General features: G+C 43.1%; 1 protein-coding gene across 3 annotated transcripts in view; it reads right to left on the reverse strand.

Annotated features, from left to right (window-relative positions):
- LOC308310696 (inosine-5'-monophosphate dehydrogenase 1b) overlaps positions 1 to 7,517 on the reverse strand; it is a 45,281-nt gene extending 37,764 nt beyond the window's left edge. The window contains exons 1-3 of one of the 3 annotated variants that reach the window (XM_080757075.1): positions 7,379 to 7,517; positions 2,003 to 2,101; positions 754 to 831 (exon numbers count right to left, since the gene is read on the reverse strand). In XM_080757075.1, coding sequence (XP_080613201.1) covers positions 754 to 831; positions 2,003 to 2,100 — 176 coding nt within the window. In that variant the 5' untranslated portion in view covers position 2,101; positions 7,379 to 7,517. The remainder of the gene's footprint in view (positions 1 to 753; positions 832 to 2,002; positions 2,102 to 7,378) is intronic. The other 2 variants (XM_080757076.1, XM_080757077.1) reach the window with 2 other exon arrangements.
- Between the last annotated feature and the right edge of the window lie 5,898 nt (positions 7,518 to 13,415).

Consider the following 13,415-nt stretch of genomic DNA (forward strand, 5'->3'; position numbering starts at 1 on the left):
TATTCACAACGGGGAGGTCTTTAGTGGGGACAATCATTTGCTTCCCCCTCGTACAGTACGTACAGAATACGAGCATCATCTTGAGGAGAAAAATGTCTCTCTTTTCTTTTCACAATACAGTAGGCATGTGGCGATATATCGATAGTATATCCAGACGATATGCATCGATTTATTTAAAAATGAAACTTTTTTATTTTATTTTTTTTTAGGGGGGGCTAGTGTGTGATAAGAAATGTCAGCAGAAATCATATTCCATCATATTCAAATGATTTTGGAGAGGAATGAGACAGTAGAGGCCTGGAGAGGGGAGCTGTATAATGTGTCTGTGACTGTAGAGGGGAGCTGTATAATGTGTCTGTGACTGTAGAGGGGAGCTGTATAATGTGTCTGTGACTGTAGAGGGGAGCTGTATAATGTGTCTGTGACTGTAGCCCAGGTGATGGTCGTTATTGATGCTCATTAATACATCAAGGAAGGCAATTATCTTTGCAATGTAGTTAAATAAAAAAATGTGAAAAAAGCTTTGGGAGTGGGGGGGGGGGGGGGGGGGGAAGATAAATCATTAAAAAAAAGAAATTGGTCATTTGTCTGGAAAATCATTGTGTTGAAAATATAATAATATAAAAAAAATCGTATGGTGAACCTCATACCGTGATACGTATGGTATGGTATCGTGAGTTGAGTGTATCGTCACATGCCTACAATACAGTGACAAAACGGTTAGAAGTCGACTGTTTGTTGTTTTCTACTCACTTGTAAGTCAACCCGTCTCCGTTAGAGCAAAGCTCTTCAGCCGTTAGACCGTCGGAGACGACAACCACGTCAGCAGATCTGCTGGTTCAAAATGTGTTTGCCGTTACAAGGCGGTTCGGTTCGGCTCGCACACATCCCCCACTAGATCTGCTATTTTCAGCAAGTGTAAAAGCAGTCGTTACGACGGCATCAAGGCCCGCCAAAATACGTTTTAGTCGAGTAAATCAGCTGTAGATTAAGTCGACTAAAACTAGACTAACACTAAGACATTCCAGGTGACTAAAACTAAGTGAAAACTATTCAAAAGACTAATGACTAAAACTAAAATCAAAAATGGCTGCCAAAAACCCCCCCCCCCCCGGTATGCGAGGAGATCACGAGAACCTGTTTTACGTTGAAATTAGTAGAGTTGTGTTTCCGATACCGAAAAAAGCTGCCGATACTGTGCCTAAAAATACTGGTATCGAGTGTGAGTTATGCATGCCAGTCTATGCCATTTACGATGTTTCATTTACAGTCATAAATGAAATGCTTCAAGTTGATGTTGCACGAACGTTATATATATATATATATATATAGATATATATCCTTACATTATTTATTGTTTTACCAAGTTCCCAGATTGACTTGTACTGTAGCTGCACTTTTAACAATTATTAATGTGTATTCCTACATCATCAGTGGTTCTCAAACCTTTTAATTTCAACCATAACTGAGTGTACACAATTAACCAAATTGGTTCCGTTTCTCTACAGTCTGAGAGTTGCAGACCTTTTAAGGGAGCCCCCCCCCCCCCCCTCCTCCTCCCCCCCCCCATGCAGGGTCCTATCCCAAGCTAAATTATTCATACCTACTACCTAGTAACCAAATGGGCCCTTGTTGTGAGAGGGTACAAATGGAACCGAACTGCACCCTAATGGGTCAATTTGGTTCCATTCATACACTTAACCCTTAACCCATTCTGACCTGAGATCAGATTCTGAAAACGTCTTCTACAATCCTGACAGTTTTGTGAAAAAAGCTACGTTTCTATGTCAGTCGTTCTTCGATTTTTCCAAAAATATTTTTTCAATAGCTAAAGCATAACATAATGCTAAGACCAAAAGGGGTTCCCACGCAAACATGGCCCCAATATTGAGTATAAAACCCGAGGGTTCTTGAGGTTACCAAAAGGTTGAGAATCACTGGTCTATAGTTTAGCAGTGCATGACATTTGAGCGATGAGCGAGGAAGAGGAAGATGAACGCACTTGTACGTGAGGCCGTCTCCGACGCAGAAGAGCTGCTGGGCCGAGAGGCCGTCTTCAGGGACGTAACCGGTACCGCCACTGATCAGATAATCTGCCATGCTGCGGAGAGAGAAGAGAGAGAAGGAACACAGATTAATAATCTGCCATGCTGCGGAGAGAGAGAAGAGAGAGAAGGAACACAGATTAATAATCTGCCATGCTGCGGAGAGAGAGAGAAGAGAGAGAAGGAACACAGATTAATAATCTGCCATGCTGCGGGGAGAGAGAAGAGAGAGAAGGAACACAGATTAATAATCTGCCATGCTGTTGAGAGAGAAAGCACACAGATGAACACCTCATTTACTGCTATCATTTATTGAAAAATTAGGACCGGCTAATTCACGCCAGCATTTTTTTAAATTTGAGCTCTCATTTTGAAAAGCCGCCATTTCTGGTCAGTTCGCAGTAGACCTAAATTTGTAAACTGCACGGAGCTGGGCCCGGCCCGGCCCGCCTTGTTGACAATCTGAATCCAGACCGGAGCTCTGGGGAGCGCCACAGCGCCGGCTCTGTGCCGTCAAAGAAACGCTGTTTTGACCTAAAATGCCATCTGGGACGACAAGGAATAGGAGATACAGGCGATTGAACGAAACGGGAAAAAATTGATTATTATGGCGACGACGATCTAAGATGAACGATCCAGTGCAACACAGCTAAGGGCATCGGTTAAAGGAGAATTCCATACTAAAAGGCTTTCTTACCCTTCTTTGTAGTTGTTACGTCCCCACCAAAGAGGTCCAGGTGTTTTTTTTGTGCAAAAACTCCTTATTGGCTATTTTCCCTACCATAAGCCCTCAATGAATTGCATTGCATTGAATGGTAATTGAATGGGGCTATGGGGTGTTATGCTAGTTCGCTTATTTCCATCGAAAGAAGTAGTAAAGTGTGCCGCTTGGGATATTGTTTACATTATGAAGAGAGGATATATACAAAGAAATTATAATTTTAAGCGATGGAAATAAGCAAATTAGCACAACACCCCATAGCCCCATTCAATTCCCATTCAATTCAATGCAATTCATTTAGGGCTTATGGTAGGGGAAACAGCCAATAAGGAGCTTTTGCACAAAATAACACCTGGACCTCTTTGGTGGGGACGTAACGACTACAAAGAAAGGTAAGAAAGCCTTTTAGTATGGAATTCTCCTTTAAGGGCATCGGCTGCTTGTATACTATATACAAGCAGATATAACCTGTATATACAAGCAGATATATGATATGTATATACAAGCTCACAGCGAGCTATTTTTGAACTTTTTTGAAAAATGATACTGAAAGTGAAGAGAACCGAGAAGGCATTATGTGTAGCTTCGGGCCTCAGGTCTTTAATGGGTTAAGAAAGACAGTGGTTAAAACCATAGATTCTGGTGCCTGGCTACACAGCCAGCCCGGTCCAGTTAAAACCATAGATTCTGGTGCCCGGCTACACAGGCCAGCCCGGTCCAGTTAAAACCATAGATTCTGGTGCCCGGCTACACAGGCCAGCCCGGTCCAGTGTGGAGCAGCTAGCTACACACAGCCTTGTTTACCGACAAAGAGCTTATATGACCTTCTCAGAAATAAAAAGACGCAACCATGGCAACAGAAACATCTCCTCCAGTCAGCCAGACCCGGGTCAGTGCACCTGGCAGCAGAGAGAGAGAGAGAGAGACATAGCATTCTGCTCTCTCTCTCTCTCTCTCTCTCTCTCTCTCTCTGTCTGTCTCTCTCTCTCCTTCCATCAGCAGAGAGAGAGAGACATAGCATTCTGCTCTCTCTCTCTCTCTCTCTCTCTGTCTGTCTCTCTCTCTTTCCATCAGCAGAGACACAGTGACACTGTACTATGAGAGAGGCAGCGCTCTGCAAAACCACTAAATAAGGTAAAAAATAAATGACATACGTTTTTCTTTGATACATTGAAGAAAAAATAAATGTTTTCACGTTATAGTTATCTGACCATTTGAGTAAGTGTCCAGTCGGTCAGATGGGTGGGCCGCAAATACTTTTGAAAAAGTTCAAGTGGGCCCTGATCCAGAAAAAACGTTGGGGAGCCACGGTCTGTCTTACAGGAAACAAAAAGCGTAAAGAATCAAACCATGCAAGTCAGACCTGGCAACACAAACACGGCATGTGTGCTGCGGACACTAGTATGGCTGGACTGGAGGTAGTCAGACCTGGCAACACAAACACGGCATGTGTGCTGCGGACACTAGTATGGCTGGACTGGAGGTAGTCAGACCTGGCAACACAAACACGGCATGTGTGCTGCTGACACTAGTATGGCTGGACTGGAGGTAGTCAGACCTGGCAACACAAACACCTTTCTGCCGACACTAGTATGGCTGGAGGTCGACTCAAATATGGGCGACAGTGACACACCGATCATAATATATTATACAGCTACGAGCACATAGGCCAGTGGCTCTCACAGCGGGGTCCAAATGAGACTCTTAAAGGCCTATATTCATAGTCTGGATTTCCGGTGGTGAGGTGACCACCACCGCTCCGCGCTCCGGTGGTGAGCTGACCACCGCTCCGGCGGTGAGCTGACCACCGCTCCGGCGGTGAGGTGAGTAAAAACAGAGAGAAGGGCTGGGGCGGTGGCGGTGGTTTACTCTTCACCGCGGCTCAGTGACGTCATGTTGTAGTTCGGTGGTCACCTCAGTGACGTCATGTTGTAGTTCGGTGGTCACCTCAGTGACGTCATGTTGTAGTTCGGTGGTCACCTCAGTGACGTCATGTTGTAGTTCGGTGGTCACCTCAGTGACGTCATGTTGTAGTTCGGTGGTCACCTCAGTGACGTCATGTTGTAGTTCGGTGGTCACCGGTCCTCCTCACCACCGAAAATATTACTAAGTATGAATAACGCTTTACAAGTCTAACTCTCTCAGAGTGTACAAATGGAACCTTTAATGTACACACTGTGTTATGGGGGACCTTCACATTTGCCGGTGAGTCGGTGACAGGCTATATGTTGTAATGTAAGGGGTAACCGGAAGGCTCACCCCAAGACACGTCGATCGTCAACCGATAAAAAATACATTTAGGGTTAGGCTTAGTTTCATTGAGGTTACATTTATTTAGGAACAAGGTTAGGTTCAGGGATATATAGTTTTACTGAGGTTACGTATAGGAACAAGGTTAGGTTTAGGCATATAGTTTCACAGAGGTTAGGTTTAGGAAAAGGTTAGGTTTAGGCATAGTTTACTGAGGTTAGGTTTAGGCATAGTTTGTTTTACTGTGCGGTTAGGAATAAGGTTAGGTTAAGTTTAGGCATAGTTTACTGAGGTTAGGTTTAGGCATAGTTTGTTTTACTGAGCGGTTAGGAATAAGGTTAGGTTAGGTTTAGGCATAGTTTACTGAGGTTAGGTTTAGGCATAGTTTGTTTTACTGAGCGGTTAGGAATAAGGTTAGGTTAGGTTTAGGCATAGTTTACTGAGGTTAGGTTTAGGCATAGTTTGTTTTACTGAGCGGTTAGGAACAAGGTTAGGTTAAGTTTAGGCATAGTTTACGTTTAGGAACACCAGGTAGAGACTGCTCAGAGGTCACCGGATTGTCATGTTTTGGAGGAGATCGTTTTGGTATTTGTTGTAAGGTGACATAGCCGCTATATATACAATACGTTGTAAGGTTACATAGGCTATGGACTATATGTTGTAAGGTTACAAAGGCTATAGACTATATGTTGGGTTACATAATACAAAGGCCATGTTGTAAATAGGTTATATATACGCACACACACACACACACACACACACAGCCATGTAACCTTACAACATTGCATAGGCTACTGTAAGGTTACGTATGAACAGAATGAGACGAGTTGGACGTACACGTCGCAGACACACCTAATAAATAATGACATATTTAGCTCCGCTTATCTCAACTATTGGCCTGGTGACCTACATTATATATATATAGGTGAACAACATACTGCTGTGTAGGCTATACATTAAGTTGCATAAGATAACACACACACACACAACAAGGCTGCCTTTGAGGTCTACATGAAATAATAATACTAATAATACAGAAACAGTTATGAGGTTACTTGCAGCAAGTTACAACACATCTCATCTCTGCCAAGTTGGTGTATTTTTAGGCCCTAAAATAACCCACATATGTAACCGCAGCAGTCAGTCAGTGTGTCAACAGCAGCAAAGCATGGATGCAGTGCGCGGTGTGCACACACACACACACACACACACACACACACACACACACACACACACACATGCAGCACTGTTTGTTTCCAACCACACTGCCTTTACCGTTTGTTTACTGTAATGTTTAAGTCTGACCTTTTAAAGACGCATGTGTGGCTTTCAAAATTTCAATATGAGACGGTTCCGGGTTGAGCGGGTTTAACATGTCAGATGACAGCAGTTATATGTTATATATATATATGTTAACACATATATGATGGGTGGAACGTGACACTCCCGAGTCAAATGAATCTGCGTTGTGCAGTGTGCGTCTATAAGATTTGATACTGATTTAGTAATGGGCCATATAAAGATAAGAACCCCTCCCATCCTCAGCCATCAGGCATCAGGTCTGTTATATCACTGAATGATGATGACACCGACCGTCCGAACGTTGTCTCCATTTGAGACCATCCAAGATCATCAACCACAATCATCATATAGGCTACACATTAATGTGATACAAAACAATAATGCTGTCAGATTGGGGTGTAGTGTAGCTATAAGATAAACCAATGTAACAATGTTTAACCGAAAGAGAAGTGGTGTACTGTGTTGTGTTGCCGTCTGAAAGCATGCCTTAATAATATGCACCATAAAACTAGCAGATGTAGAAGCTCACAAATATCCGATCTGCTATTTATTTATCAATTTCTTTTTTTTGGGGGGGGGGGGGGGGTGGGTGCGCGACACTGCTCCACGTACACTTTGCACACACCGTCACACACACACACACACGCACACACGAACACACACACATGTGTGCTACGTTCGGTTAGCACACATGTAGCAGCAGCGATCAGCTATTTCCTTATGGGACCGCGAGAGAAAAAAACTGCAGCGCGACGCCGATCGCATCACACCGCATGAAGCACCGCGTTATTAAAAAAACACACACGCATGGAAACGGCGTCCGTTATGAAGTAATCACCGTTTCGTTGTGGGTTCACATAACCGCGTGCGTGCGCACGTCTGACTACCCAGTATTAGTGGCTAGTTCGTTTCTTTTTTTTGGGGACTGGATCAAAGCTATTCTACTCTCTAAAGGGCTGATGGTGATGATGGTGATGATGATGACACGTTGTCCACGTTTCGAAAAAGCAGAAAGAAGAACTCAACAACTTGTGCACAAAATGTCTCTTTTTCGTATTACCTTGAAGAACAAAGCAGATGTCCAGCGGCGCGTCTATATAGTCGCTATATCCACACACTACAGTAAATAATTAATGGTATACCCCCGGCCCGGCGACTATATAGCTATGAAAGCAAACGGGTTGAGCTTGCTTGCTGTGTGTGTGTGTGTTGGTTGTTGGTGTGTGTTATGTAGTGGCAGTCATACAGTCATACAGCGTCACATCCCCTCTCTCTTGCCTCACTCCTCCCACCATCTACCACGTGTTTCAGCCCTCTCTCTCTCTCTCTCTCTCTCTCTCTCTCTCTCTCTCTCTCTCTCTCTCTCTCTCTCTCTCTCTCTCTCTCTCTCTCCAGTCTGATCGAGCTTGGTGTACAGTGGAAGCAGAGTACAGTACACTACAGTGTCAGTGAGTGGTTGTCAAACCTTGTCATGTCGAGAATCAAGATAATAAGGACCCAGCCCAGCCCCAGCCAAATTGATGTAGGCCTACCGGTATATTTATTATATTAAAAAAAAGGGAAAGCCCCCCCCCCCCCCCATTTCCCCTCACTGTATATGTTTCTTTTCCATTTTGCTTCCTTTTAATGATGAATTCCTGTTCTGTTCTTTGACTATTATATGGAAGTGTCTTATTTGTACGTCTCTAAATGTTTTGATGAATTGAACATGAACATGCGGGTGGACCCTGTTGTAAACAAGTGTAACGCTTAATTGGGTCGTCCACTCACAGTTAAAAGTCTCTGTATTGAGTTTGTGCTTGAAATGTTACTGTAATTCTGCAAACTGTTAATCAATCAATCAATCAATAAATCAATGTCCTTCTGATATTCTGATCAATTGTGGGTGTTCTTCTCTCCAGCTAGCTTTAAATTAATCAGAACATATATTTTCAGTTTGGGATACCAGAACTCATGGGATACTACCAGAACCAGAACTCAGGGATACTACCAGAACCAGAACTCATGGGATACTACCAGAACCAGAACTCATGGGATACTACCAGAACTCATGGGATACTACCAGAACCAGAACTCAGGGATACTACCAGAACTCATGGGATACTACCAGAACTCATGGGATACTACCAGAACTCATGGGATACTACCAGAACCAGAACTCAGATATACTACCAGAACTCATGCAGGAAGATAAAGGATAGGCCTAAATAGCACAATGTTATAATAACCCTAACCCATAATAACCAGGAGAGAAACCAAATGTATCATAATTTATAGTGTTTTGTTTCGCCTTCTTTCTTTAAAAAAAATAATCTTTTTCACTTGTTTGTATGAGGCCCCTGCACTCCTGATGGAATTATATAATCTGTTTCCTGACCTGAAATTAAATTTTCTGTTTGACTTGAATGTATTATTTTGGACTTTGTTTTTCATACATTTGATAATTTCTTTTGAATTCTTTGCCCTATAATGAAGGAACAGGGACTCTGCCGCAGCAGCTAAAACAATCTGCACGTCTAAACCAGAGGTGTGGACTTGAGACTGATCGACTTGTACTCGAGTCACACATCCGATGTCTGTCTTGACTTCGGGGACTTGCCTCGAGACTCGACATCAAAGACTTGAGACTTAAACTTGTACAGTACAGTACAGTACAGTACAGTACAGTACAGTAGGCCCATCTACATGCAAAACAGTGACTCTGTCCTACCTCTCACATGCACACTCTCTAAAAAGTAGGCTATATACTCACATGTTTTGTAGAAATACTCTGTTTAAAAGTAAAAAAGTAAAAGTCCAGAATCCTGTACTTGAGAGTAAAAGTACAAAAGTATTGCCATCAAGATATACTTTAAGAAATAAGGATTTCGGTGTGCACACATGCAGCATGCACTGTTTCAACCAGACTGCCTTTACTGTTTACCGTATAATGTTTAAGTCTGACCTTTAGAGACGTATATGTGGCAGTCACAACTTAAGGCACGAGCAGAATTTAATTGTTTTAATTGCATCAGTCACATTGGTGAGGTCATTCAGTGGATGGCTCCAGTCGCTCTGCATAATGTGCTGCGGTCTACACTACTATATGCACTACTGTATATGCACTACTGTATGCACTATGCAGTGCAAACAGGCCGTGACCCCTTGTTGGGTCTTAGTAAAGCCTGGTCACAACGTTAAGGCAGAGAAGCATAAAGTAAAGCCTGGTCACAACGTTAAGGCAGAGAAGCATAAAGTAAAGCCTGGTCACAACGTTAAGGCAGAGAAGCATAAAGTAAAGCCTGGTCACAACGTAAGGCAGAGAAGCATAAAGTAAAGCCTGGTCACAACGTTAAGGCAGAGAAGCATAAAGTAAAGCCTGGTCACAACGTTAAGGCAGAGAAGCATAAAGTAAAGCCTGGTCACAACGTAAGGCAGAGAAGCATAAAGTAAAGCCTGGTCACAACGTAAGACAGAGAAGCATAAAGAAAAGCCTGGTCACAACGTAAGGCAGAGAAGCATAAAGTAAAGCCTGGTCACAACGTAAGACAGAGAAGCATAAAGTAAAGCCTGGTCACAACGTAAGGCAGAGAAGCATAAAGTAAAGCCTGGTCACAACGTAAGACAGAGAAGCATAAAGTAAAGCCTGGTCACAACGTAAGGCAGAGAAGCATAAAGTAAAGCCTGGTCACAACGTAAGACAGAGAAGCATAAAGTAAAGCCTGGTCACAACGTAAGGCAGAGAAGCATAAAGTAAAGCCTGGTCACAACGGTAAGGCAGAGAAGCATAAAGTAAAGCCTGGTCACAACGTAAGACAGAGAAGCATAAAGTAAAGCCTGGTCACAACATAAGGCAGAGAAGCATAAAGTAAAGCCTGGTCACAACGTAAGGCAGAGAAGCATAAAGTAAAGCCTGGTCACAACGTAAGGCAGAGGAGCATAAAGTAAAGCCTGGTCACAACGTAAGGCAGAGAAGCATAAAGTAAAGCCTGGTCACAACGTTAAGGCAGAGAAGCATAAAGTAAAGCCTGGTCACAACGTAAGACAGAGAAGCATAAAGTAAAGCCTGGTCACAACGTAAGGCAGAGAAGCATAAAGTATGGCCTGGTCACAACGTAAGGCAGAGGAGCATAAAGTAAAGCCTGGTCACAACGTAAGACAGAGAAGCATAAAGTAAAGCCTGGTCACAACGTAAGGCAGAGAAGCATAAAGTAAAGCCTGGTCACAACGTAAGGCAGAGAAGCATAAAGTAAAGCCTGGTCACAACGTAAGGCAGAGGAGCATAAAGTAAAGCCTGGTCACAACGTAAGACAGAGAAGCATAAAGTAAAGCCTGGTCACAACGTAAGGCAGAGAAGCATAAATGAAAGCCTGGTCACAACGTAAGGCAGAGAAGCATAAAGTAAAGCCTGGTCACAACGTAAGGCAGAGAAGCATAAAGTAAAGCCTGGTCACAACGTAAGGCAGAGAAGCATAAAGTAAAGCCTATGGTCACAACGTAAGACAGAGAAGCATAAAGTAAAGCCTATGGTCACAACGTATGGCAGAGAAGGTTATATTCATGGCCAATAAAAACATGTTGGAATTGTGGTCATTAAAGTGACACACTGACTATCCAGAAACTAAAAACATGGCACTTTGTTTCAAAAAGGTTGCAGCCCCCTGCTGTAGCTATATATGTCAGTCTGGTGTGCTGTGATCCGGATTGGGATATAGTCCATGGTCCAGTTCTGGCTCTATGTTGCCCATGTCACGTGCAGTGTGGATTCATTCCTAAATGTATTTTTGTAACTCTGGTATTGAGCTGAAAACACTTGGGAGCCCCAGCCCCATGCGGTGGTATTACAGTACATCTTTTTAATCTCTGATATTAAATAACCATAAGGTGTTCTTTATGCCAACAGGTCTATTAACGTCTCAGTTAGTTCTTAGGGTGGCCATATAGCAAAACAGAATGATTCCATTCAACGTTCGATTGGCCCCAGTAATGTGTCATAGTGTCCCTCGGCAAGCAAGACACTTAAAGGAGAATTCGATTCAAATAGGCTTTCTTACCTTTCTTTGTAGTTGTTACGACCCCACCAAAGAGGTCCAGTTGTTATTTTGTGCAAAAGCTCCTTATTGGCTGTTTCCCCTACCATAAGCCCTCAATGAATTGCATTGAATTGAATGGGAATTGAATGGGGGCTATGGGGTGTTGTGCTAATTCGCTTATTTCCATCGCTCAAAATTATAATTGTTTTGTATATATCCTCTCTTCATACTGTAAATAATAACCCAAGCGGCACACTTTACAACTTATTTTGATGGAAATAAGCGAATTAGCACAACACCCCATAGCCATTCAATTCAATGCAATTCATTGAGGGCCAATAAGGAGCTTTTGCACAAAATAACACCTGGACCTCTTTGGTGGGGACGTAACGACTACAAAGAAAGGTAAGAAAGCCTTCTAGCATGGAATTCTCCTTTAACCACCTAACCGCTCCTCCCCTGTGCTCAAGTCCACTCCCTGCTGAGTCAAATAGGTCAGAATTATTATTATTATTATTATTATTATTATAGTTTGTTCCTGTGTTGTATTATTGATTATACGGTCTGTTTGCCAGGCAGACAGCCGCTGAGGGGAATCTCCTTTCTCTTTCCTGATAAGTGTCAAATCAAATGTGGGTCAGTGGTTCCGGCAGCATGTTGTACAGTATAACCCGCCGTAGCTATTTCTGGGCACTCGATTCAGCCCGGTTGGCATTCCCTGGGCCGGTACCGTTGCTTGGTAATGTGTGTGTGTGCGTGTGTGTGTGTGTGTGTGTGTGTGTGTGTGGGTGTGTGTGTGTGTGTGTGTGTGTGTGTGCCCCGAGGAGTCCAGCCTAAAATAGCGTCTTAAAGGGACACTTCACCCTTTTTGCAAAAAAATATATGTTAATGACGTTTAGAAGCTTTAGATCACTTTCCTGGGGGTCTTTATGTGTGTAATATGTGGTTTTAGATATTTTAGATTGTAGCAGTGAGCCTGTTGTCTCTGATGTCATGGACACTGGTCTCACTACCTTCCTGGACTACAATTCCCATAATTCTTTGGTGCACTGCTCCTCCTTGTGGATAGGGGGGAGAGCTGTCTTACTGAGACAACATGTAGTCCAGGAAGGAAGTGAGCCCAGTGTCCATGACATCAGAGACAACAGGCTCACTGCTACAATCTAAAATATCTAAAACCACATATTATTACACACATAAAGACCCACAGGAAAGTGATCTAAAGCTTCTAAACGTCATTAACATATCTTTTTTTGCAAAAAGGGTGAAGTGTCCCTTTAAAGGACCACTTCACCACTTTTCAACCTATCTTCATATACAGTAATAGGACCTCACTAATAATCATGAAAAAATGGCGCATTTTTTCTTTTCCTACTCAGTCTGTGTCTCACAGGAGGGCTGTGGTGGGCAGTTCAGAAACCGTCTTCCAGTGACATCATCGGTGTCAAACTGTCGGTGTCAAGCTAATAGAAACGGCAGGCTTTCTAGTCCTGAAAAGTTTGCAATGCGAAAATGGAAGCCATCGTTCTCACGATAATAATAAATCTAAACATTTTTGTAAAAAAAATCTTGTTTAAAAAATAATCTGCCTAATGATGATGTCACTGGAAGACAGTTTCTAAACTGCCCACAGCCCACCTACCAGTAAGACGGGCAAACGCGGGAAGCGAACGCAGCTGAGACCCTGCAGATCATGTCTGTCTGTCTGTCTGTCTGTCTGTGTGTCTGTCCCGCTGTTACTGTATATGTGGACCTGGCCCCTTTTGTGCCCATATATGGAGCTGAGTGATTGCTGATGCAACACACTCCATATTTGGACGTATAGCGGGACAGACAGACACACACACACACACACACACACACACACACACACACACACACAGACAGACAGACACACAGACAGACATGATCTGCTAGGTCTCATAGTAAGTGCTCACTGCGTTCGCAATCACTGCGTTCGCAATGAGACACAGACTGAGTAGATACGAATCGTGCCATTTTACCATGATTATTAGTGAGGACCTATTATATGAAGACAGGTTGAAAAGTGGCGAAGTGGTCCTTTAACTGTTGAAACTGTTAAAG

Source organism: Protomyctophum bolini, assembly GCF_963924005.1.
Source record: "Protomyctophum bolini genome assembly, chromosome: 23".
Lineage (NCBI taxonomy): Eukaryota > Metazoa > Chordata > Actinopteri > Myctophiformes > Myctophidae > Protomyctophum > Protomyctophum bolini.